Below are 25,776 nucleotides of genomic sequence, written 5' to 3' on the forward strand. Positions count from 1 at the left end.
GAAACAGAGTTGGCTGATACACTCATTCAATAAGTACAGTATGACCGGAACAGAAAGGAGAAATTAACATTTTACCGGAGCAAAAATGTTTGATTAATGAATCACCGATCTTTTCCTTGATTAGCGGTATTATTAAAATTAACTGTTAAGTCATGCATGTTATAGAGAGGAAGAGGGGAGCAGGGTGTGGGTTGAGGAAGCACAGAGGGTCTATGCAAATCAGGAAGCTGCAGCATTTTGAAGGATAGCAACTTCCTTGTGGAATTTCAGAGCAGTTCAACTGTTTTCAATTTAAAACATTGAGAGTGCTCAAATTCTGAAAACGCCACAGCTGATTGTTGGGAAGATCTGCACGGAAAATTAAACAGAGCATGCAAAGAAAGATCCTTACCTGTTGGTCATCAATCTTCATCTGTTCTTTCTTCACACTTTTTAACTCAGCAGCACTTAATGCTAGAATACACAAACATGTTAGGTTCACACACACAATCTGATCCAATGTTAGGGAAGAGTCTGACGAGACTGTGGCTGTTTACCTTCCTGCTGCCTTGCTTTTTTGGCTGCCTGAGCCATGGCCTGCTTCTCCAGTTTTTTCATAATATTGATCTCATCTAACTGTCGAGCCATTTCTGAAACATGATGGGATATAAATTATGAAATCACACGTCAAAGAGAAGTGAAATGATTCATACATTTTGACCTGCAGACAACTCCAAAGTCCTGATCTCCAGAGAAAAAGCCTGAAGCATTTAACGACGTTGTTTTTATTTACATGGGTGATAAACCTTGCTCTATGTGCTTAATGTTGAAGGGCGCCTCTTTTAAGGTGGCTCTTACAAGGTAGGCAACTCTTACAACTTGATTTTGTGGTGCTGACACCGAAACATCCACCACTGATATTGTTTGAAAAAATGGTTTTGGAAATAAACCCTATTGTAGCTGAGCTGGGAAAATCTTAGAGTGATCTCACATATATGTTCAGGTGGCCAGATATCCTCATGAAAAAACAAAAGTGAAAATTTCAGGTTCAGCTGGTTTTACCTATTTTACAGGTGACACTGAAACATTTCAAAGATGTACACTGACCATAAGCCGCCGGTTTGCCACTCAGCTTGGCATTGCTGTCGTCGTGGACGTTATTTTTTCCAACATTCAGAAGATGATTCTTCAATCGTTGGCCCCCTGATGGCTGCTTCTTAGACTTCAAGGGGCGGTTGAGGTGGCCATCCATCGCTGTGATAATGGGTGGGATCTCCTCCTCAGCCAGTAAAAAAATAACTCAGCACCCTGAGAAATTTTATGAAGACGAAGGTGGGTTTAAGAAAATGGATGGAAAAGATAGTCAGACTGACTTGCATCTACCGCTTTCAAGCTTAAGATTCATCATAAATGAACTTATAGATAGATATGTCTCAATAAATTAATTCTTATGCTGAAGAACTCTTAGCTATATAACTGGTACACAGGAACAGCCGAATCTATTTGAAGCCATCAAAGGACAAGTATCCTAAGATCCTCCTATAATTCTCCCTTGATGTCCAGAGAGAAAAGTGAATGCAGCAACCTACCTTTTTTTTGCAACCAAATGTAATTTGGTGCAGTTTCCTCATAGGCCTTGCAAAGTTTCCGTTTTGTGTTGTGTTAATGGGGCAGAACCAAGAATAATATGCCAATAAACTAAAGACTGGTCACTTTTACGTTTGATGAACTTTATGTTGGTCTTCTGGAGAGAGTTTTGGTTATTTAATAAATCTGATTTTGTTTGAGACCTCTTTTTGACTACTTTGCACTTCTGTGACGCACTGCCCTACACCCTGCTTGGTGGTTAAACCTCTGGTGATACCACAACACATATACTGAAAATTACAAATCTGAAATTATAAAATTGTTAACCCAATTAATTTAACTCAGATAATTTATTTGAAATATGATAATACACTAATGTGTTAATTCGAATGGCATATGAAGAACTTTCTCTTCCCTAACTCCATTGCATTGAAGGGCTACTGAAATAACAATAATAACAAGTGTATATCAAGTCCCAGCCATGAATTAATGGTTACAGTTAGCATTGTGTCATGTTAACTTATTATAGGTATGTTTGTTTTGCATGTGTTGTATCCAGTGGCGATTTTAGCCTGAAATTTCTGGTGGGGTAATTTTGTATGACGTCATGTCACCATCACAAAATAAGAGGTAGCTGATCGTGTCGGTTCATGTCGGGTCAATAACTCCGTACGGTCCCGTTAGCATCGCCTGCAGGCTAGCGGAGCTAAACAAGCCATGTACAGGTACCTGCTTATCAACAATAACACATCAATACAACACTAAACTTGACTTAACACAGAATCGGGGCCGCAGACGTCTTTAGCTTCTCTGTCAGGAGAACAAACCAAACATCAAACCGTATTATTCATTCAATATGTGAGTGAAACCTGTCCACAGACTCAGGTCGTGTTAGCCTGTAAGCCTGTTAGCTCAGGTGGAGCCGAGCAGGCAGCAGACTAGTAGCTGGGTTTCACATCTGAAAGTGCCCCCCCACCCAATGTTAACTTTGACCTGTGTGGTTCACGCTCATTGGTGTTTCCATGGCGACAGTCTTAAGCTTGGGCCGTTGCCCCCCAGAGCAGAGAGGGACGGCAAGAGAGAAGCTCATTTCACAGAGCAAGCACACAAACAGTAACACACACCAATCAAATGACTCCTAAACAAGACTCTAATGCTTTGCCACAAAGTACAGATGTATTGAGCTTTCTGCACAACAGCGCTATCTGGATGTGGTGGGGCAGTGCCCCAGCTGCCCCTTATGTAGAAACGCCACTGATCCTATCTCTGTGTGCTCCACATTGTTGCTATGCTTCGGGTGATTATGTGTATGAGTCCACAGATAAGTCAAGTCTTATCTCCGTCATAACGTCAGATCGGTGAAGATATTAACTACATCATGTTCGTACATTTTCAGTCCATGCTCCTCCTCGCTCATACAGACCTGAGCACATTATGGCATTGTGAGTATCAACGTGCATGAATGCACTCTTGTATTTTAAATACCCCGAGATTACAAAAGTGCAAACTGTTTCCAGGCATCCAGTGAATATTCTGAACTCTTACAGGAACACTTCTTGAAGTGGGGGAAGAACTGTCCCTAGAGTGTCACTGTACTTCATAAATATTTGATTTCTTCAAAACAGGAACAGTTCCAACATAAATTCAGCATTTTTTAATTGTAAGTAGAAATGCAATACATTTTGCAAATTTTATTGCAGATTCCAACTTTTCAGGAAGTTTTGCAACATAAGAAAGAAAAATTCAGCAGGAACTCTAATCCTGCAAATGCTTACTTGCCCCAAACACACACATACATCCTGGTAGTCTTTTTCTTTGTAGGGACTGGTTCAAAAGGGGGCATAATGGGAAAGTGGGGACCTTTTGGATGGTCCTCACAATGTAAGCGGACTGTATGAGAATTAAGACTCGGTTAGGTTTAGGTTACAATTAGGTTTATTTTAATTTTAAATGCGGGTTAGGGTTAGACAATATGTCAGTGCTTAGATTTGAAAGACTCCAATAAATCTTTTTTTTAAGTCACTGGATTCAGTCATTCAGCTGCATTTCCACTTATCGCCATGAATATTCCATGCTCACAACAAGCAAGTTTTATTTATGAATCAATATCAAAGTTTTGTTTTATTTTACATTTTAAAATATCTTACAACATCTAACAATGTCTCATGACAGCATTCTTTGTTCAAGCATGATGTTGCAGAGTTTATTTCTACTCCTAAAATAAACAATGATTTTTAACATAACAATGATGAAACTATATTACATATTATGAATGTCATCACACTGAACCATTATTCTGAACATTTGCATAGCGCAGGGGAGAAAACAGATCTTCTACAAAGCACACATTTTTTGATACAGTTAAAAGTTGTGAATATTAAAATGTTTATTTAGAACAATTAGTTAGGTGTTTTTTTCTTGTTATTGTGCTTCTTCTCCAATGAAAAGTCCAAATGTCAGTTATGAACAGGCCAACATTTGGAAAGCTACCATTAAAGCTCAAGGGTGGACTTACTAATGTTGATTTATTTTTAAAAATAAATTCACCCGCTGTTTTTACACGTACACGTTGCTTGCTGTCGTCTTGGTGGTACTGCTGACCCCGGATGCATTACTCAATGTCCTCTTGGTGAAATTGGAGCCGCGAGAGATACTGCTGACTCCACTTACACTGGTTTTCCTGGATTTCCTGGTGTCGCTCATCTCTGTGCGGGCCAATGACGCTGTGGCCCTTTTCGGGACGACTGCGTAGGCCTCAGGGAACTGTAATGGTGGGTAGCGTTCGGAGCTGTGGAGAGGAAATCCAAGAGATGTATGGTTATATATGTTTGTTTTTCCTCTGGTTGAAAGGTGCATGGAACCACACATTGGATCTTGCTGGAACATTTTACCTTGATTGACATCCTTCCCTCCCGGCAAAGATACTGTAAATAAGGCCTCCAACAACAAGTAAGGTGGAGCCTCCCCAGCCGATATAGACACCAACACCTATTTCAAACCTGCATTAAATAAAATAAGAAATCGTTAAGGTTCAGTTTGTCCCCTCATAGATTATTGTAATGATTGTTGATTAATTTTTCGATTTTATTTTCAATTGTACTTACTTCTGAGCTTTGTAATTTGGGTTTTGAAATTCAGAAATAATTTTTTTTCCATAATAAGAGAAAGCGACCATAGAACACATCCCTGAAACAACACAAGTTCTTATTAATGATTAATCGCACAGTGATTCATCATTTTTTTTTTTATTATTATCCTCAGGGGTAACACTTTACCTCCGATGAAGTAGTTCATCCCCCCAGCAAAGGTTACTCTTGCATTAGCAATCTCCGATCCCCCAATCTTAGTGCACTTCATCCCCACTAAGACCAGGACTGATCCAAAGAAAGACAGAATGATGGAGATGATGATGAGAGCTCTGCACATGTGAATGTCCCCTGTCAAGAAGCAGCACACACAATGTTTAGTAAGCATACTATAAAATGCTATTTAGAATGCTGCATTAAATCAATCATTGTTTTACTCACAGTTGAGTGCCAGCATTGATGGAATTCCCTTGCAGTCCGATACTCCAGTCGAATCAGATACACAATCCTTCCACAGGTTGGAGAAATAGTTGGAAGTGGTCAGGACGATGCTGTCCACCTCAGACCACGTCCAGATTTCTGTTGGCATCGTTGAACACACCAGGATCCAGCCGGTCACACAGGCGACAAAGCAGCCGATCTCCATGTACATCAGCACGGTCCTGTAACCCATTTTTGTATCGACGTTTAATTTAACCAGAGAAAAGACAATTCACAGCCTCGACACCAGCTCCTGAGCACAAACTGTGGGACACGTGTCGTCACCATCGCCCACACAGGGCAAACGAGTTCTGTATACATCATCACATGTTTTGCCTTGGACTTCTTCCCAGTCTTTTTGTGAAGGTCACTTTGAGGATGTGTTTGTTGTCGGTACCCAGGAGCCTGCCAGCATGGCTTCAGCTGTGGTCAACACTGATGCATGTCACATAAATATGAATGGTATAAAATTTGAACATCTCCCTTATACAATATATATGGTAGATACTAGATCCTACCTGAATATTTAAATAATACATATATAACAAATTTGTCTTGTGCTATTATGAAATTAAAGGTGGCTGTTTTTACATTTAAAGCTAAACGATATGCAGTGGCCTACTATGGATAAAAACAAATTCCACTTCTCTGGCAAAAAAGGTTTACTGCTGAGATCCTGTTGATGTATAAGCAGGTGAAGGCAATATCCCAGATTGCATATTGTTTATTCCTAGAAATAATGAGGGCCAAAAAGTTCTCTTTGTATGTTCTCAAAATGAAACACTGAAAACTGTTAATGAGAATGTTGTCCTTTGTTATAGCATCACACATCCTCCAATTAGATAATAAATCTAAATATCAGGTCAGGTCTACCCTCCCTCCCTCCACGACTCCTGAACAGTGGTGAGCAATAGAGCTGTGGACATTTCTTGATTCTGCATCGATGCAGTGACAGAATGTAATCGATCATGTTGTTTTTAGTGATGACCCACCACTGAATAATCATAACCATCGCTGCTCCAGGATCAGGACAGACGGTCATTAAAGGTCCGTTCTGTGTCAGAGTCTCTATCGGAGTCTGTTTCCTCCTCGCTCCTCCTCTGGCTTGTGCTCACTTTGAACTTTAACAATAAACACCATCACTCGTCACGGGTTAATAGGACACATACAGGACTGACATTTATCTTGTGTTTATTTGATTCTCTAGAGTTTATGAGAAATGTTTAAACCTGCCACACACCACCAGACGTAATGTGACCAACATTAATATTCAGTTTGAAGCATTGTTTTTAGCCATAACAGATAAGAAAGTGAAGCTGCACATTATTTACTGCACACTTTTTTAAACACAAAGACAAGCTGCAGCTGTTTTTTTTATCTTTAACTTTACTTATTACAAAATGGTAGATGATGGTCGAATAATAACAAACAAGAAATCTGTGTCCGACACAGTTTACATATTTTTTACAGTTAAAGATACAACCAACAGAACAATTGTTGCAATTTACAGATGATACAATAGAATCAATTTAAATGTATTCAAGACCGAAACCACCAATATTAATTTATCTTTCTGTGTATTACGGAAGTAGTACATCTTTTAGCACCTGTCAGTGGCGTCAACTAAAAGTCTTTTTCGTCCACATTCCTCAGATGTAAAAGGCACATTCTTATCAAAGTGCTGAATCCAGCAGGTTTGCAGGTTTACATTGCTTGCCCGCTCTCTTGGGTTGGAGGAGATATGAAAACGTCAGGCTGCACCATTGTAGATAGAGTTTTCCTTACTGTGACTGTGAGGAGAAAAAAAAGACCGATTTACAGTTTCCTCACAAATCGGCCCACCACAGTATGCGACTCATCAAAATTGATAAACACAGCAGCACAGTCTTCTATAAAAATGTTAACATAGCATGTTTTACTCACACAAACCTTTTTGTGAAGGAATTTGTGATGGAGAAACAGAGCATGCTGCCTCCAATGATACAGAGGACTGAGCCTCCGAATCCAATATATAGAGCAGCTCCCAGTTCATACCTATACAGACAAAGGGCAAAGCAGCAATGTCACTGAATTATTTTTAATACTTTATGGATATACTATATTGTCACAATGTTCTTACTTTTGACCAAAAAACTTTGGGTCAAAAAACTCTGACGTGATCTGATTTGCGTAAATGGAGAACGCTGACAGTGAGCAGAGGCCTGAGATCAACAAGAAGAAGTCAAAGTAGAATAAATCAAATGAATATAAAATGCCATTACATAAATAATTCCACCAGCCCACTTGTACTCACCACTTAGAATGAAATCAACACCAGCAACGCAGGTGATCCTCGCGTTGGTTCTTTCACTTCCTCCGATTTTGGTGCATTTCATTCCAAACAGGGCAAATGCAGAACCAAAGAAACCCAAACAGACGGCAGTGATTATCAGTCCTCTGCATGTGTGGATGTAACCTGCGAACATAAAACAGAGCTCAGTGCACGAGCAGTTAAAAATAACTATGTCTTCTGTTTGTGTTTTGTGGTGTTGATTTCTATCCCACATATGCAATGAGTTCAAGGGATTTTGACTGATTTACACATCAGGCAGAGAAAAACAATTAACGCCAAATATTTCCACATGCTCCTTTGCTAAGAAACAAACACTGATGAAGTGCACAGTTAAAAAAGTCAAACCAAACGTTCACCCAAGCATTCAATCAACATGAAAAAGAGCCGACCGTCCAGTGCCAGCAAGGAGGGAAAGCCTTTGCAGTCGGAGACTCCTGTCAAATCGGTGACACATGTCTTCCACAGATTGGACCAGTAGGTAGCAGTGGCTAAAACTACTCCATCTAGTGAGTAGACCTTCCAGTAGTCCGTCGGCAAGGTGGAGCACACCAGCACCCACCCAGAAATGTTTAATATGAAGGCCACGATCTCCACATAAAGGTTGCTCATGCTGCACAGAGGAGTTCTCCACACAACAGACGCTGGCTCCTATGTTGATCGTTGGCCTCAAAATTGAGCAATGGTTCCCTGGCTGGTAAAGTTTGTAAAATTAGGCTCGGCACAGCACGAGCAAGTTCAATGAAAATCCTATTATTTATAGTTACTGGGCTGTGGACTGTCATATGAACTTGGGAGGAGTTTCTTGCATCGTCAACCTCAGCCAATGGTCTATTAAAGTGTCTTCCAACCCCTCACAAAGTTCAAACTACTGTGAAACACAAATAATAATAACAACAACAATACTACTACTACTACTACTACTACTACTAATAATAATAATAATAATAATAATACTTTGTTTGTCATTGTTATCATTTTTGTTAGCATTATTATGGTTATATATCTACTAATAATATACATTATTTTATGGTACCTTTCAATACCAGTTTCAAAGTAAAGAACCACATTAAAAAGTTCAATATAAGTTTTAGTAATATGTAATTTAAAAAAAAATACTTCAATGCACATATGAACAAATCTTTGAGAAGTTAAACCAACAAATGATCAAGGTGTATTTAATTGGTATATTTGTGGATTGGCCAATGGTAGATTGTATTATTTGTATTATTTTAATATTTAATATTCTGAGAATGGAACCTGCACCTTTTAGACAGTCAATGACGTACAGTGAATATGTGACAATCTCCCTGTCACCCTGCCCTGGTGTGTCTGGTTAATACACAACAGGAGAGCATTACTTTATTCGTTCTATAACAGAGCTTTGGTATTTTTTTTTGCAACTATGAGAAACATCCCCCCAGCAGATGTTACTGGTCCATTCGCAATCTCTGATCCCTCAACATCCCCACTTAGACCGAGCTGATTCCAAAGAAAGCCAAGCTGATGAGAGATGATGATACGAGTTTAGCACCATTGTCCTCTGTCCAAAAACAGCAAAACACACACAACCAAATGCAGGTACATTCATTTACTCATCATGCCTTGTGCTGAAATAGATTTACTTACTGCAAGCATTGATGGAAAGCCACCGGCGGTCACATACTCCAATTAACATGTGTCAGGCACTGTTGGCTTGAACGAGCCTCCTCAGGTGATTGATGCATATGGAAACACACACTTACACAGACATACAAGCATGTATGTACCCACAAACAGAGACACACACACACACACACACACACACACAGAAACACGCACACAGACAGGTAAAACAGGGTTTGTGTACATCATCACATGATAAGCTGTGTTTAGTGAAGGTCCCTGTGATGATGTGTTTGTTGTTGGTATTCAGGAGTCTGCCGGCATGGACTCAGTCTTATCTAACCTTTTAGTTTTTAATTGCAAGTGCCATGTTCCAATATAACAACGACGCTGATATCATTTTTATTTAATATACAATGCAGAGTGATGAGAGTTCTGTCTCTCATGAAATAACTTACTAAGAATTTCTTCAAAAACTGAGGGTCTACTGGTTTAACATAGGTTCTGCCATGAGCAATATCTTTACTTAATACAGTTCATTTTAATCAAAGGAATAATTGCAAAGGCTCATTGTTAGGTGCAAAGTTGATTTTTAATTACATATTAATGCATAGCGATCCCTGTAATGTTCCCAGTTGTACATGCTGTTGATTAAAGTTAATGAATGCAGAGTAAACACAGTTTATTTACCACAGAATGGGATCAGCTTTATGAAAACAAACATCACAAGTGAATAACAACAACACAAACTTAAAAAATGTACATATGCTGCTCTGAAGATAAGGCTGAAGGAAATGAATCCACAATATGCTCATTGTCAATCAGCACTGCTGCTTTGCGCTCGTCTCTTGGATAAAATATACACAACAAAATAGATTGGAGATATTAAACAAATGCATCTCTTTCTGAGATGTTGGAGGTCGGTGTTGTCTGAGAGAGCTTTGAGATCTTGGTGCTGCTGGACCGTCCTGAGCCAAGGTAAGATCCGTACTGCAACGAGGGTCTGTAGTATCCAGTGTACGTTTGTCCTCTGGAGCGAGGGACCATGTATGTGCCTCCTTGATAGGAATAAGCCCCTTTACTGTAAAACATCGACAAATGTAGTTAGGCACTATGACCTTTAAAGTTACAGAATAAAGGATAAAGGTGGATGGTGTAGATACCTTTTTGGCCATATTGCTCTGCAGACTGTCACAGCATAAAAGATTGCACCCAACAGGATTAAGAAACATCCCACCAATCCAAGAAATATGGGAGGTCCTAGGTCATACCTGGAGGGCACAACAAAGTCCTGTGAAGTTCAAAGTTAACAATAGAAAAAATATTGCGGAAGTGTAGAAAAGTACCGTAAGACTCCTGGTCCTATAGTGTCAGCAAAGGTTGTTCTGGCGACCCTGATGATGTACAGGCAGTAGGCAGCAAGACCCGCTAGACCTGTGCAGAGGTTTCGTGGAAATCAAGAAACAATGAGTGTAAAAAGTTTCCATCATTCACAAAGACAAACTCACACACGCAATGATCTGTGCTCACTTCCGACCGCGTGGAATACTGCACCGGCGAAAACCATTTTGTCCTTGGTTTTATCAGCTCCACCGATAAAAGTGCACTCCATCCCGAGAAAGCAAAGCAATACAGCAAAGAATCCAAACGTTAACCCGAACATCAGCAATCCTCGAACTCCCTGGACGAAGGCTGAGGGAAACAGGAAGAGTTTAGGCTGTGTCTTGCCAACCGATGGAGGAAAATCTGTGTATTTGCAATGTTGCTCTTTCTGTTACAATCCAGACCTCATGACCGGAGGTAAAGTTCGATCAACCGCCTTTCGGCTTACAGTAGATCCTACTCTCTTCAACAGTCTGGCACAGCACCTGAATGTTCTAAACCTCTCTTCACCCGTGTGTCCAATACATATGGCCGAGATCAGATGATACCACCACAAAGTCGTATGTTGTTAATACCGTGTCTGAACAGGGTCTGAGAGCATGTTTTTACCTAAAAACCTTAATAACAGGGCAAGTGATTGAAACTGAAGCCATTATTCTGAAGTTATGAAGTATAATATTTCCATAGATTAATTTACATAGACTCTCTCAAATTGGCATGTTAGATTATCATAGTTAAAATAGTATTTAAACCAATATCATTTTGAGAAAATGTGAATGTTTTCCTTGCCCATTGTGAATTTGTCAAAGGCTTAAACGATAACCACACGTATTACTCTGTCATGACATTTTATTTTGCCAGATATTGCAGATCAAAATCTTTGTCAAACTGAAACAGAATTGGAAGAACATGTTGTGAGGTATATCAAACACACGGAGCACTTACGGGTGACGGTCCAGAGCACAGGGAAGTCCCTGCAGTTGCTGACGGCGGTGGAATCAGTGAAACAATCCTTCCACAGGTTGGACCAGTACCAGGCCACTCTGATGATGAAGGAGCCCCCTTGTCCTCCCAACTGTGTGATCCTCCAGTAGTCCATGGCCATAGTGCACAACACAAAAAACCATCCCATGGAGGAAATCAGGAAGCCAAGTATTTGAACCAATCGTTTCTTCATGTCTGGAGTCGCTCAGTTACAGCAGGTAGCGTCCACTGAGCTGGGTGATTACGCTTTTTCACATAAGTGCAATGCAGAAAGTGCATTAAGGTTTAATCTCCTGCTGAGCGGTCAGAAGAGGCAGGAGGTAAGATGAGGCTGGAGTGAGGTGTGGAGGGTGAGGCGGTGTGCTGTTAGTGTTGATGAGGGCGCTGCGCCACTGTGTGAGATGTTTACTGTAAACTCCCTGGAGTGTGCCTCCTTCTTTGGATATTTCAAATCACTTTTCAGGTTTACATCCCTTTTACACTGTGGTACGAAGCAACAACAAATTTAATATCCATTTATAGTAAAAATAGGCATATAGGCTTGAACCCTCTTATCCATGTTTGATCATTCTTATTTACCACCTTTACACATTAAAGTAAAGAAACTCTGATTGAGCACCCATAAAGTGTAAACATTGACGAGCAGGTGAAACATCATCTGTTGACAAAACAAGTGAGACACAAAGTCAACTCCGCTGCATTACTCATTTTAATCAGTTTTATTCCTTTTTCTTTAAGACTGCTCATAATTCTCTACACACTTCTGAACTCAAAGAAACAATAACTTTACTTAATATAAAATCATACAAAAAACAATTTTGCATACACAGATCATTTACAGCTACAAGGTCCAACCACCAAAGGAAATGTCGTACAAAACTACCACAATAGAAAATGATGCAGGCGTTACAAGTGCTTTGGATTCTTTGCCGGCTAATTATAAGACACATTTTTATTTTTTATCTCTGCCAAGGAAGTTGTTTATCGGTTTGTTTGAATGTTACGAGGATTGCGCGAGAACTACTGAACGCATTTACTGTACAATTTTATGTTTTGAGGCGTATCCAGGGATTGCAAAAATAGGCATTTTTAATTAATGTGGCTTAACTAAAAATGTATTTAGTGTACAGCAATATGTAGAACTGGTAAAAACAGAAATGCAGAAACGTTATGGAAAATAGCAAATTCCCAGCAAAGTAAAATATCATATACCTTTAAACTAATATACACCTGGAAGAAACACAAATGTGTTTAACTTTATTCCTGCTGAGTCATAGATGAATATCAGTAAATGTTGCTGATGGTAGACAAACCATCAACTTTCGTTCATGTCTCAAGGACTTGGAATACACATATATATATATATATATTTATATTCGACTAACCAGTGGCTTCAACTAATAGTGTTTCATATTCACATTCTTCAAACATATGCATTCTTATCAAAGTGCTGACTCCCAGGGGGGCTGCTGTAGTCTGGAGGCAGCCTCTGGTTTACAGAGGTGGCATGCCCTCTTGGGTGAGATGAGATATGTGAGTGTGAGGGTGCATCTCTGTAGATATATTTCACCTGACTGCGGCTGTGGAGAGAGAGAGAGAGAGAGAGAGAGAACACAGATTCATCTTCATCAGACAGAATATATGAGACATATGAAAACATTCACTCAGGAGGTTACTTATAACATATGTCTCATACAAACCTTTTGCTGCAGGAATCTGCGATGGAGAAACAGAGAACGCTGCCTCCAAGGATACAGAGGATTGAACCTGCCCAGCCGATAAAGAGAGCAGCTCCCAGTTCATACCTGGACACAAAGAGAGATGCAGTCATGTCACTGAGTTGGTTGAGTTACATTTAAACATCATGGATACACAGATACACGATGGCTTACTTCTGTGCAATATACATTGGGTCGAAAAACTCTGATGTTATCCGATGTGCGTAAAGGGAACACGCCGACAACGAGCAGAGGCCTGAAACGAATATGAAAAAGTGAAATTAGATTGACAGAAAAATGCTATTACACAAATAATTCTACAGGACTGCTGTACTTACCACTAAGAATGAAAGTAACTCCAGCAAAGCAGGCGATCTTGGCTTTGACTTTGTCCGTTCCTCCAATTTTGGTGCACTTCATTCCAACGAGGGCAAATATGGAACCGAAGAAACCCAGACAGATTGCAGCGATCATCAGTCCCCTGCAGGCCTGGATGAAACCTGCAAGCACGAAACAGAACTCAGTATACGTGCTGAATTACTCTCTGTGCTTGTGCTCTCTGGTGTCCCTCACTTTCTCCCACAACAAGGTCATGAGTCATTGACCTTCTGACCGTTTTACACATTAAGCAAGAAACACAATTTGTCACGAGTGACCATAATTATCTTTAAGCACTCCTGCTGATGTGGTGACTGCCCTTGTCTGAAATGTCCCATTCAGATGTGATGTTGGGGTAAATATTACCTCGGCGGTTAACCTGCTAAAACCATTCAGCCGTGGAAGAAACTGCCTCAGATTCCCAGTAAATCTCCTTCATAGCTTTCAGGCTAAACATTGACGCATTTGGAGGTAAATGAGCCGTTCCTCTGGGACTTGAATTCAACTTTAGGATATATTATTGGCTTGCAATAAGCTCTAACCTGAATTTTTCTAGAACATTTTAGAGAACCAGGGATAAAACAGAAAAGAATGATAAATGAAAGATTACAATATCAGATATTACCATGTGCTCTTCAGCTGCAAATAAACAGAAGCTTAAGTCAACACGATCGATCGAAGCCATTCAAAACTTGAAGAAATGAGCTGAGTCACAGGCAGGAAAAAGAAGCATTCAACAAACATGAAAAAGAGCTGACCATCCAGAGCCAGCAAGGAGGGAAAGTCTTTGCAGTTGGAGACTCCTGTTGAATCTGTGACACAAGCCTTCCACAGATTGGACCAGTAGGTAGCAGTGGTAATGACTGTTCCATCAAGTGAAGACACCTTCCAGTAGTCCGTCGGCAGGGTGGAGGAAACCAGCACCCACCCTGAGGTGCTGACTATAAAGCCCACGATCTCCTGGAGCATGTTGCTCATACCGCAAAGAGGGTTTCTGCAGGCCAGTTGCTGTTGGACTTAGAATTGATCAGCGGTTCCCCTGGCTGGTACAGCTTGTTGAAAACGTGGCTCGGCTCCGCACAAGCAAATTCAATGGGGAGGCTGTGATTGATGGTTAATGTGTTGTGAAGAGTTGAATTCTGCAGGGAGGAGTTTGGTCCGAAACTTCAACAAGTAGCCAATAGCGTATCGCGACTTCCCCCCCCCCCCCTCAACCAGTACACGTGACACACAGGGAGATGATTGGGACTGAAGCCACACGGAAAAGTATTGTTGTGGTGACATCGTGTCCAGTACTATTACAATAATTTGATTAATATGTGACAATAATATAATAATGGGAAAGTACTTAAGTAATTTTAGCTTTTGTAATATTTTTAAATTGTCTATATCGTCTGAAAGCTAGTGCAACAGGCCAAAACTAATTAGCAAGGCATTCAGAATGAATACACAATGTATATTAGAGCTTCGCACTTACCTATAATGAGAATTAAATAACTAAACTATTCTACATTTCATTTTTCTATATATTAAATTATAATTCTACACTTATTTCTGCATAATTATGGACACCATTAAAATAGATTCTCAGCTCTATCTGATGGGGGCAGTCGTGTGATCATAGGAGCTACAGTGTGTACTGTGGAGGATTTAAACATTAACATATACATGCACCGAATAAGATAAATGTAGAGATGAATAAACAACTCAATAGAATGAATAAAATTAACCTTAAATTATATTTTACTCCTTATTCATTGATGCAGGTGTGTTTACAAATTAAGATGACAACAACAATAACCCTGAGGTTTAATGATTTTGATAAATTTCTAAAACTATTATCAGATTATTTTAACTTTTAGTTGAGATTTATCCTCTGTACCGAAAGATTCATACACAAAAACAAAACATTTTAAATGCAATGAAAACAAAATCGAAACTGAATGGACAACGTAATGTCGAACTGATCAACTGAATTGATAAACTGCTAAATAAGAAAGTAAATTAATACAATAACAATAGGAAAATCATGAACAAAAATGCCAATAGAAAAATTTAGTTTAGTACTGCAATGACAAAACAAAACAAAAAAAAACATTTGATAACACATGTCATTAAATACGCTCATCTGTCTTTGAGTTAGTACAACTTTGTCTCTTGCTGACCCAATACTGTGGTTTTCTTCCTGTTTACCTGACCTCTGCTGAACCTTCTGTGACTAAGACACTCTCAGTTGGACATTTCCGAGAAAAGATTACACATTTACACACAAACTCAATGAGGGCAATCATCTGGAACATAGGTTACATTAACAAATGCTTTGATGTTTTCTTTTTTCAGTTTACTTTTACAAAGTGAGTTATCAGAATATGGCTGGACCATTTACCCTTTTTAGGACAAAGACAATTTAAGTCTGTTGCTGACAATACACTATCAGACAGACTCCTATAATAGAGAAATTTATGGAAGAACAATAAGCTTTCTTTGCAAGACAGACATAACTCGGCCAATAATCTTCAAGAGTCATAATAAATTATGCATTAAATCCATATTCAAAGTGGTAATATGTATTGTAGAGAAAGATGTTTAAATGTCTTCTACATCAAAATATGCTGTGAATTAACCCTTCAAATTTTAAGTTTTGAAAGAATTGGCAGCAGTTTAATTACTTTACACATTATCAATTAGCTTTACGAAACCAGTTGATTCCTGTCTTTTTGTAGCGAATAGTTTTAAGCGCCTTATTCTGAAAACTATTCAAAACTATAAGGGATATTTCATAAAGCATCTCCCCTGAATGTACACAGTGTTACCGAAACTTTATATGTATGTTCACACACTAGACACGTAACATAATTTACTCATCAAGGTATTTAACGATGAATGTTTTCAGGAACGACTGAACAGATTGTGTGTGTGTGTGTGTGTGTGTGTGCGTAGCAGTCGAAACACTCTGAACTTACCCTCCAGCTGAAAGATGGTGTGATGTGGTCTGCAATGCAGAGCTCCAATTGCATTTCCAGCACAGTTGTTCCAAAGACCCTGAAGTATCCAGGTCGCCGTGATGACCGAGGACGCCCGGCTGGTGGCCCTCCATTCATTGGACACTGTGGCACCAATGGTGGCCCCCAGCCCGGCAAGGCCGCTGAGGAAAGCAACGATCTGCAAACCTGCCATGTGGCGGCTTAAAATGTGTATAACGGTCTTTTAGTAGATTCAAGTAAAAAAAGAGAGGAAATAAAATCACCCCAGGCAGGGAAATTACACAGTGGACATGTGTTTCACTGAGATGATTTACAGACATATATCAACATATCTTGTCTTCATCTCTAGTGGTGAGGGAGAGACACAGGTCTCTGAGAGTGATGAGGCATAGAACACATGAGCTTGCGGTTAGTCATTACGTTTTGGGCGAGAAGTGTTTGAAAGGCTTCCTTTGTGTGCCTGTGTGATAGAGTGAAAAAGAGACCAGGTATCACATTAACATAAAAAATAATAAAGGAGAAATGAGTAATCCTAAAAAAAAGAGGCAACGTGACAAAGTCCGGGTACTAGTTCATCTATTTGGGCGAATGACTAACGATTGCCAGATCATACGTGAACATATATGTTGTTTTTCATGACCACTATTCTTATCCATTGGGATTTTCAATCGAAAAGATAAACAGAGTCCCTTATAATGCTTGGATACTGAATCAGGCCACTGCGCAACTGACCATTACTCTTAAATGCTGAGTCAGGTATGCTTCAGATGAAACCACTTCCCAAAGGTCGTCACAGATGACTTGGGTGATAATCAATGGAGTTGAATTATATGGGACACCGTATCCAGACAGTCATATCCTATGACAGATTCTGATCCTACCATCTGCAGCCTCAGCAGAAATCCAGATCATCCGGCCGGGCTGCATTTAATTCAGTCTTCATCTGTCCAGGTTTTGTGAGCCTGTGTCCACGGCAGCCTCGGATTTCTGGTCTCGAACCTGAGGGCTAGTGTAGCTCGTTCACCTCAGGCTCCTATGTGTCATTCTTTCTTGCTCACCACAGTAAAGAAGTGGCTATCTGAGTTGGCCCTTCTGTCATCTCGAACAGGGTCCGGCCATTCCTCTCCTGACGTTCAGTTACTTGACAGACTCACTGTCCTGTGTGAAAATCTCAGGAGATCAGCAGTTTCAGAAATACTCAAACCATTCATGGTCAAAGTCACTGAGATCCCATCTTCCCCCCCATTCTCAGTGTTGATGTGAACATTAACTGCGGCTCCTGACCCGTATCTGTAAGGTTTCCTTCATTGCACATGATTAAAAACTGCAGATATAAGTAGGTGTACAGGTTTCTAATAGAGTGCTTGGTGAGTATATAACATGTAAACCACAGCAAGTACCCAACACATATATAACTGAAACAACAGGACTCACGATTGAGTAAACAAAGCCTCATGTTACTGTTGGACATAAATCCAGAAAACATTAAAGATCTAAAATAACTACTTAGGAATTTATAATTTTTTTCAGAATCAGTAAAGGTTGAAAAAAAATATTAAATTTACCATATATATATGAATCTTCTTGATTTCTTAAAATATTATTTCACTCTCATTCACTGAGTCTCACCTGAAAATGTCTGGAACCACTCTGAACAACCGGCCGATAATCATGGATGTGTTATTAGAACCTTCTGTCTGTATGTGTACTTATAGTAACCTTATATATTATACCTTATATTATTTTATACTTATAAAGCATGTTTTACCTTAGATTACATGTTATAAAACATAAGACATAAATCATTATTAAATATAATTGTTGGATATTATGTTTGAATATATGATACTTTTGTATTAAGATGAATGAAAATTAGTTTTCTCATTTACATTCCTGTTGTTTTAGTTTCCAGCTGCTTTTTTTTCCACACATAACCACACCTGTGACCACGCCTACTCATCGTTCTGCCAATGAGATTGTGCCCTGCTCTGGACTGGCCCCGCCTTTCTGACTGTAAATATGGAAGAGTCAAACTCGTGATAGCGCCTCCCTCTGGAGAGGAGTGTGTCTCGTTGATCATCTGTTCCAGTAGCAGTGACACCTGCAGGTTTGTTTCTGAACCAACACTGGAACTCAGGCTCCTCTCTCCTGAGAGTATGAAGACATGAGGTCAGACCTGCACACTCTCAGCTTCTCACTCTCCTCATGGGACATCTTCTGTGGATTTGTTCGGTTAACTAACGGAGGAAAAGCTGAACTGAAACATTCACAGATCCTTTATTGTTTGTTCATCCCATGTTTGGTTGTTGATCTCTGAAGTCTTGACTTGCACGAAAGGGACTTTTTCTTTACTCACTGCTTTATATAGCAATGCCCTGTTTCTGCAGAGAGAAAAAGTTGCTCTGTGGTTGAAGTTAATTCAAGATCAAATACACTTTCATGTTTATTTAAAGGTTTCTCCAACAGTCAAAATTTACATTTTTGAAATAAAAACCACTGAATCCTTATTGGTCATGTTTTGAAGGGTCTTTGATCCCTATTGTCTCAGTAGCCTACTTTCATCCTAAAGATTTTTAAATTCGACGGGCATATGTTACAACCACTGTTGGAGAGGGGACATGTGTGTTTTACATAAAGCACTATTTCAGTGTGATGCATTTAGCTTCTCTGGATTTAGATGAATAAAAAAAAAATTTGAAGAAAAGAGGAAGTGAATTTTGGAGGCAAACTGCAAAGGGGAGAAGAGTTCGGATTCGATAAGATAAGATGAGAATTTTCACATTCTGTCACAAACACAAAGTTCTGTTAAATACAACCACAGTAAATGTATTATGTACTGGACAGATGCTAATTTAAGGTGAATCAAATGTTGTAATTGAGCAAGCAAAGTAATGGTAGGATGGTATTCACTCACTGTTTAATATACAGTATTTCTCCTTTTATATGTTTGATATTTTAAGGCACATCTAAAGATCTTTTTAGTTGCTGTTTGTTAATCTTCGTCTTTCACCTTTCCAAATGAAAACAAGCTCTTTTTATACATTTATGGGATTAGGAAAAATGTAATATATTAATGTCAAAATCAACTAAAATGTCATCTGTGGACTCGTAGGGTAATGAATGAATCAGTGCAGATCCAGGGAGATTAAATTACTGATTGAATGAATGAAAATCTTGTGTTTATTCATTGAATAACATGATATCCTGTCTCCATGTGCTTATTCTGCAGGTGCGACGCAGATGTTGCCTGATCCAGACCTGACCCTAAATTGTGGTTTACATACGCTGATAAGAAGAAGAGTCACTCACTTCTTAGGTGTTTTGACTTCGAGTCTAGCAACTGTATGACATCAAATAAGACCTCAAGCCTCTTTTACTTTTACTTAGGTGTGCTGTCCATCTTATTGATTAAATACTCATTATTAAGTTATTGATACAGTTTCTGGATTTCCTTGCCCAACTTTCCTCTCGGGTGTGATAAAGGAAACATTTTCAAGTCTTTTAATTTGAATTGTAAAAGTATTTGCAGGGTGTGACTTGCTTTCCATTTAAGCATCCCTCTACTTTCACCACGGGTCCAAAGGTCTTCTAGTCTGTGTGCAAATCCAAAACAAATCCACCAGCGTTTCCCTAAAAGAAGAAAAACTAAATACGATTGGATAAAAACGGGATGAAGTCTACGTGGTGGGAAATGATGGACACTCGTGTCGGCCAATCCAGAGGCGGTGGGCGGGATTTACGCAGCACCGCGCTCACTAGTGGAATAATCCCTGAGTCCTGAGAGGTGAAGTACCGACAGACTGTTGGAGTTTACAGACGCTTCTCTATCACTGTTTTCTTCTCTCGAGCCTTGAGTCGGTATCCCTCCTGCCACACAGCCTGCAGACTGACTCCTCAGGCTGGGTTCTTGAGCTCCTGGTGCGCATGGAACCTCCGCGGAAGGAGGCGAAGGATAATCCGTCGGCCTCAGCTAATCTTCTCTCCAAGATTTTCTTCTGGTAAGAAAAGGTGTCAGCCGTGTTTGACACGAGTTGAATGGAGAGAGCTCTCCTGTGTGACGGGCTGTGGAGAGGCTGTCCCCCGGGTGTGAAGTGGCAGGAAGCCGCGGAGCATCCGTCCATGCGTGAAAAACATCATGACCCACACCGGAGAGGAGAGAGCTCAGGCTGCGCTGTGGCTTGAATTAAGTCCAGCAGTTTCATAGCAGAGCAGGAGAAACTGTGTGCACGTCGGTCACAAAGAGCTGGAAGAAGACGTGTCCTTCTCCAAGCATTTGTCTTTATTCATCACATGCACAATGAAACTCAACTGTGTCAATACAGTTCATGGTCTTTCAATGTGGCAGGCAGCGTGTTCAGGTGATTCGTTTAGAAAGTTTCTGATATTTTATATATCCTGTATATCTATTTGTGTAATGACGGTATATAATATGCAGAATTTAGTAATCAGGATTTACTTCTGAATTAGGGCTCGGGACACATGACACACAAATTCTGTTGATACATTTTTTGAATGACAAACACTTTGAAACATGTAACAGCTTTCCTAACTATGCCTCTTCACTGTGGTTGCAGATGAATAAGCACTATATCATTAAATGTCATATTGTCGATTGTTGTTGATTCAAATTTGAATGTGACAAGAATAGATATTGTTTTGCTGCCCATGCTGCAATAAAAAGTACTTCAATACTGAAAAATCTACTTACTACCCATGAATGTCTGTCATTTCAGTAATTATTTTCACTACTATATGTTCTTTTTTTCCAGTTGGCTGAATCCCTTGTTCAGAATCGGCTACAAGAGGACATTGGAGGAAGATGACATGTATAAAGTTCTCCCCGAGGATGCGTCCCATAGACTTGGGGAGGAACTACAGTGGTATGACATTATATACTTTAGTTTTTTTGCTATTTACATGTATTTCAGTGTCATCTAAATGTATTGAGATGCACATTTCCAGCTTTATTCTTTGACAGGATATAGACACCACGGTAATCTTCATTTTACAGAAAGTCGCCCTTAGATATCAAGCCGTATAATCTAGTGTTCAAACGCGGTCAGGAGCTAAAATGCTTGTCTTCTCTATTCAACTCCCACAATGAAAATATGGGCTTTGTGACTCCTGCACAAGCAGGTTTGCGGCCTGCCAGTACCAGCCAAGCCCTTAAGACCTGGTTACCATGACAGCAGCGCTCCCCCCCACTTCCCCGGTTTTCAGGAGGACATGCAAAAATACCGACTGACCTTTCTCAGTATCAACTTTCATGATGGAGGGTCTACCTCAGGACATTTTATGGTACCAGAAACTGAACCAATCACCTCCGTAGTAACACTTTCTTCAGTATTACCTGCACAATAGTGCTCGGGCAGAATTCTTCTGTCAGAACTCGCCTGAACCCGAGACAAAGATTCTTTGTTGGTTAAAGGTTGATCACATTAACTTAAGGTCACACTTTGCTTTTCCTTCAGTCGCACAGAATTAACCGACCCTGACTGGCCGGGCAGGTTTTCTGAGTAAGAACAGAGCCAGAGCCTGATGCAGTTGATATGAGCTCCACTGTGTAATCCTGTCCCTGACACATATGGTTACAAGTTTTCCTAGATTATCGAAATGTAAAAAAGCACGGTCAAAGTGTCTGATCCAAGCTCAAGTATAATTTCAAATGATTTGTCCAAACCCGTTGTGGCCTGTCGGGTCCCGACTGGCCCGGGTCGGGTAGCCACACATATTGTGGATGTCGACTAACAACACAGGACTCGGGTTAAGATGAGGGAGGCCTCTCTTGACATCCACCCATCAAGGTTTCTAGTCATCAACAATTACTTACAGTGCCACCGAAGGAAAATAGTAAGAAGAAAGCTCTGGCATTCGCACCCATATATAAACCACACAAATAATTTATAAATCTTAAAATGACCACTTCTCCTTAAGGAGACTATAGAATTGTAGCCAACCAGATACTCTAGTGACTTCACCACTTCCTGACTCTCCTCAGCCTGGACCCTCCCTAAATAGCAGAGTGACCACGACCTGTTACTCGGACTTGTTGGTCTGTGTGGGGAGGAACCTACTTACTGTTTATATAAATAGTACTTTCCCACCTGTCACATGAGAGGGGGCTCTTCCCCCACACTGACCTTGACTCGGGAGAAGCCATATGCTGCTTTAAATATGTGTGTGAACACAATGTGAGTCCAGCAGGAGCCCTACGAGTTGAGAGCTTAATTGTGGCTGTAAGTGCAGTTTGCTCGTAGCAGATACAGTTTTCTTACTGAAATATAAACATTATTAAACACTATACTAAACAGCTATATTTACAACTTGGTGTGTCTTCACCAAAATGTAGGAACAGAAACCTTATGATTGACCGCTAGATGGATGATAGCATTTGCCAAATATAAATATGCTGGCTCCACTAATATAAATCTTGTATTGTATAAAATTAACTAATTATTAATTAGTGAATGGAATGATTTTTTTTTTAAATGACATGATTTCGAATAACCAACTAATTTGATTAACTTTATCAATCAATTTCATTTTATTTGTATAGCTCATATTCACAAATTACCATGTCTCATAGGGCTTAACAAAGTGTGACTCCCTCTGTTCTTAAACCTCAACAAAGGACATTTTAACAAATTAATTACTTTAAAATTCAATAATAAAGTTTTGATAATATTTTTTCTTTATGTTGCTCTCAGAAATATTGAACTACATGAGTAAATACTTATTTGCGTAGCAGCATGAATGTAAAAAAACACATATTTAATATTAAATTGTTGTACTAGTACTGATCCTATGCCGGTAATATCCTCACCAGCTGTATATTGACGGTTATGCTACTTAAAATATGTACAAGCGATTCCTTATGAGAAGCTTTCAGTAGCATTGTTTTCAGGGGAATAACCTGCATTGTGTTAATTTGACTAAGTATGCTTTGTTAAAGACTCGTGACCAAATGTAACTGTGGCTTTTCTTGTCACTTCTTTTCATAGGTACTGGAATCACGAAGTTCAACAGGCGGCGAAAGAAATGCGCCCGCCGAAACTTTCCAAAGTTCTTGTTCGGTGCTACTGGAAATCCTACTCGCTAATAGGAATATTCATCTTCATAGAGGTCCAGTGTTGTCACCAAGTGAAACCAAACAACGATACGTGTTTTAATGCAGCACATTGATGTCTTTTTTCTTCCCACTCTCTATCAGGAAGTGATCAAGGTCATTCAGCCGATGCTCCTCGGGAAGCTGATCGAATACTTTGAGAGGAATGAGCCGATCGACACAGCAGCAGTCCACGAGGCCTACATGTGTGCTGCAGGCATCTCCCTGTCAGCCATGGTCCTGGCTGTGCTCCATCATCTCTACTTCTACCATGTCCAGCGAGCAGGCATGAAGATCCGTGTGGCCATGTGTCACATGATCTATCGGAAGGTCCGTCACTGTGTATAAATAATTCCCATTGTTTATACAACTTGATATAACTCTTTTGTTCTGCACAGGCTCTGCATCTTAACAACAAGGCATTTGCCAAAACTACAACCGGACAAATTGTCAACCTTGTTTCCAATGACGTCAACAAATTTGATGAGGTGATTATCGTAAATTTTACATTTGACTTAATAGTTCAATATTCCAGATCTTACATTAACATTTACATATATGATTTATTTTATTTTACAGGTAACCTTGTACTTGCATTTTTTGTGGGTTGCCCCCCTACAAGCAGCTACTGTGGTATGGCTGTTGATGTATACGATCGGCCCATCATGCCTTGCGGGAATGGCCGTCTTCATCTTCCTGATGCCGGTACAAACCATGTTCGGACGTCTGTTCTCTAGACTAAGGTCTGTAGTCATTCACCCGATTAATCCGACATTTTCCTGCTTTCTAAAGTTGTATTCATTTAATTGAGTAAATTCAAGTAAATGAACCAAATTGGATTGACAATGACATTTTATTGTGCTATTTAAATAAATAGATTTAATTGAAATAAATACCCCATTAAGTAGAAATAATTCACTTTTTTATTTATTTTTCCTGATATCGTAAGTTGCTGTTGCACTGGCGCCATCACCACTAATGTTCTCTGTTGCTGTTGCAGGGCTGAAACCGCAGTGTTAACAGACGAGAGAATACGCACGATGAATGAAGTCGTCACTGGGGTCCGTGTGATAAAGATGTACGGTTGGGAGAAGCCTTTCGTTGCATTGGTGGATGAGATCAGAAGGTAATCAATGATATATTCTGTCGTTTATTCAGGGAAATTACTAAAGACAAAAGTAGCAAATCTCTCTTATAACCAAACAAACTAGTCGCATATAATGCGAAAAATAAACAATACCAATATACATAAAAGAGCACTTTCTGATGGACGTGTCTTGTCATTGCACAGAATGGAAATATCCAAGATTATGAAAAGCTCCTACCTGCGTGGCCTGAACATGGCGTCTTTCTTCGTCGCCAGCAAGATCATCATCTTCAACACCGTGTGCGTTTACGTACTCACAGGGAACACGCTGTCCTCCAGCAGAGTTTTCATGGCTGTTTCCCTCTACGGGGCCGTGCGGCTCACCATCACACTCTTCTTCCCCTTCGCCATAGAGAAGGTCTCGGAGTCTCTCATCAGCATCCGAAGGATTCAGGTAAATGCACCACGTCAGGAGACAGAGTTACGTAAAGTGCGTGTTAGTTGTCGTCTGTGAAAACTGAAGCTCAGATTGTGACTCTTCCTCAAAGACTTTTCTGCTGCTGGATGAAGTAGCTCCTCAACATCTGGGACTTCCTGGGGTGGAGAAGAAGGACTGTGTGGTGAAGATTCAGGATTTAATATGCTACTGGGATAAAGTAAGGAGCAATATTGAAAAATGGGTCTCACTGTTTTAGCTTACATATGTATCACATGAAATATGATGATCTAAGCTTAGATGGTGTCACATGCTACACAGATTGTTAAATCCATGGGAAAACCAGACTACACCGTATTGCATAGTCAGGACATGGCCGTGTCTAAGTTCATTTGCTTTTTCTTTTTACAGATGATAGAGAATCCAACTTTACAGAATGTGTCTTTCACTGTGAGGCCCGAGCAGCTCTTGGCAGTAATAGGACCTGTCGGTGCTGGAAAGGTCAGGTCTGTTCCCTAGTCACAGGTTTATTCTCATCCACACACGTGTTTTTAAACCTGAGAAGGATTGTCTGAACTGTTCATATTGTAAAATCAACCTTATTTACCATGAATGACATGAGCGTTCTTGGCTTA

General features: G+C 39.9%; 5 protein-coding genes across 8 annotated transcripts in view; 1 reads left to right on the plus strand and 4 right to left on the minus strand.

Annotated features, from left to right (window-relative positions):
* Positions 1-3,349: 3,349 nt before the first annotated feature.
* cldn10c (claudin 10c) lies at positions 3,350-5,422 on the minus strand. Its single transcript, XM_062402749.1, has 5 exons — positions 5,094-5,422; positions 4,842-5,003; positions 4,671-4,752; positions 4,458-4,565; positions 3,350-4,354 (listed from the first exon to the last, which is right to left on the minus strand). Exons 1-5 carry the CDS (start codon positions 5,323-5,325, stop codon positions 4,123-4,125), a joined length of 816 nt encoding a protein of 271 aa, XP_062258733.1. The 5' UTR covers positions 5,326-5,422; the 3' UTR covers positions 3,350-4,122.
* A 900-nt stretch (positions 5,423-6,322) lies between these two features.
* On the minus strand, positions 6,323-8,203 carry LOC133967383 (claudin-10-like). Its single transcript, XM_062402801.1, has 5 exons — positions 7,854-8,203; positions 7,426-7,587; positions 7,252-7,333; positions 7,062-7,166; positions 6,323-6,922 (listed from the first exon to the last, which is right to left on the minus strand). The coding sequence occupies exons 1-5, from the start codon at positions 8,071-8,073 to the stop codon at positions 6,883-6,885; spliced, it is 609 nt and encodes a 202-aa protein (XP_062258785.1). The 5' UTR covers positions 8,074-8,203; the 3' UTR covers positions 6,323-6,882.
* A 1,423-nt stretch (positions 8,204-9,626) lies between these two features.
* Positions 9,627-11,760, minus strand: cldn10l2 (claudin 10-like 2). The gene is made up of 5 exons (XM_062402750.1): positions 11,395-11,760; positions 10,597-10,758; positions 10,413-10,500; positions 10,230-10,337; positions 9,627-10,147 (listed from the first exon to the last, which is right to left on the minus strand). Exons 1-5 carry the CDS (start codon positions 11,624-11,626, stop codon positions 9,952-9,954), a joined length of 786 nt encoding a protein of 261 aa, XP_062258734.1. The 5' UTR covers positions 11,627-11,760; the 3' UTR covers positions 9,627-9,951.
* A 377-nt stretch (positions 11,761-12,137) lies between these two features.
* On the minus strand, positions 12,138-17,560 carry cldn10b (claudin 10b). 3 transcript variants are annotated; one of them, XM_062402748.1, is made up of 6 exons: positions 17,395-17,560; positions 16,493-16,713; positions 13,490-13,651; positions 13,326-13,407; positions 13,134-13,238; positions 12,138-13,013 (listed from the first exon to the last, which is right to left on the minus strand). In XM_062402748.1, exons 2-6 carry the CDS (start codon positions 16,704-16,706, stop codon positions 12,857-12,859), a joined length of 720 nt encoding a protein of 239 aa, XP_062258732.1. In that variant the 5' UTR covers positions 16,707-16,713; positions 17,395-17,560; the 3' UTR covers positions 12,138-12,856. The 3 variants fall into 3 exon arrangements, with proteins under 3 accessions (XP_062258732.1, XP_062258730.1, XP_062258731.1); XM_062402746.1 differs by lacking the exon at positions 17,395-17,560 and having other exon boundaries at positions 16,493-17,335; XM_062402747.1 differs by lacking the exons at positions 16,493-16,713; positions 17,395-17,560 and adding an exon at positions 14,288-15,311.
* Positions 17,561-19,824: 2,264 nt separating this feature from the next.
* LOC133967338 (ATP-binding cassette sub-family C member 4-like) overlaps positions 19,825-25,776 on the plus strand; it is a 38,802-nt gene continuing 32,850 nt past the window's right edge. Inside the window, exons 1-10 of one of the 2 annotated variants that reach the window (XM_062402743.1) lie at positions 19,825-20,511; positions 21,283-21,393; positions 23,515-23,635; positions 23,724-23,948; positions 24,017-24,106; positions 24,198-24,361; positions 24,619-24,744; positions 24,910-25,159; positions 25,254-25,361; positions 25,553-25,642. In XM_062402743.1, the coding sequence (XP_062258727.1) occupies positions 20,438-20,511; positions 21,283-21,393; positions 23,515-23,635; positions 23,724-23,948; positions 24,017-24,106; positions 24,198-24,361; positions 24,619-24,744; positions 24,910-25,159; positions 25,254-25,361; positions 25,553-25,642 (1,359 nt within the window). In that variant the 5' untranslated portion in view covers positions 19,825-20,437. The remainder of the gene's footprint in view (positions 20,512-21,282; positions 21,394-23,514; positions 23,636-23,723; positions 23,949-24,016; positions 24,107-24,197; positions 24,362-24,618; positions 24,745-24,909; positions 25,160-25,253; positions 25,362-25,552; positions 25,643-25,776) is intronic. The other variant, XM_062402742.1, reaches the window with a different exon arrangement.

Source organism: Platichthys flesus, chromosome 13 (genome assembly GCF_949316205.1).
Source record: "Platichthys flesus chromosome 13, fPlaFle2.1, whole genome shotgun sequence".
Lineage (NCBI taxonomy): Eukaryota > Metazoa > Chordata > Actinopteri > Pleuronectiformes > Pleuronectidae > Platichthys > Platichthys flesus.

Bases quoted from the DNA above. Each gene is read 5' to 3' on its own strand.
- cldn10c (XM_062402749.1), bottom strand. From the start codon at position 5,325: ATGGGTTACAGGACCGTGCTGATGTACATGGAGATCGGCTGCTTTGTC. The intron at 5,004-5,093 runs GTGAGTAAAACA...GCTTCTTGACAG, and splicing joins ATCAATGCTGGCACTCAACT to GGGACATTCACATGTGCAGA. The intron at 4,566-4,670 runs GTAAGTACAATT...TATTTAATGCAG, and splicing joins CCAAATTACAAAGCTCAGAA to GTTTGAAATAGGTGTTGGTG.
- LOC133967383 (XM_062402801.1), bottom strand. From the start codon at position 8,073: ATGAGCAACCTTTATGTGGAGATCGTGGCCTTCATATTAAACATTTCT. The intron at 7,588-7,853 runs GTCGGCTCTTTT...TTATGTTCGCAG, and splicing joins CTCCTTGCTGGCACTGGACG to GTTACATCCACACATGCAGA. The intron at 7,167-7,251 runs GTAAGAACATTG...TTGTCTGTATAG, and splicing joins CCAAAGTTTTTTGGTCAAAA to GTATGAACTGGGAGCTGCTC.
- cldn10l2 (XM_062402750.1), bottom strand. From the start codon at position 11,626: ATGAAGAAACGATTGGTTCAAATACTTGGCTTCCTGATTTCCTCCATG. The intron at 10,501-10,596 runs GTGAGCACAGAT...ACCTCTGCACAG, and splicing joins AGTATTCCACGCGGTCGGAA to GTCTAGCGGGTCTTGCTGCC. The intron at 10,338-10,412 runs GTACTTTTCTAC...TGTGCCCTCCAG, and splicing joins ATAGGACCAGGAGTCTTACG to GTATGACCTAGGACCTCCCA.
- cldn10b (XM_062402747.1), bottom strand. From the start codon at position 14,507: ATGAGCAACATGCTCCAGGAGATCGTGGGCTTTATAGTCAGCACCTCA. The intron at 13,239-13,325 runs GTAAGCCATCGT...CTTTGTGTCCAG, and splicing joins CCAATGTATATTGCACAGAA to GTATGAACTGGGAGCTGCTC. The intron at 13,014-13,133 runs GTTTGTATGAGA...CTCTCTCCACAG, and splicing joins GCAGATTCCTGCAGCAAAAG to CCGCAGTCAGGTGAAATATA.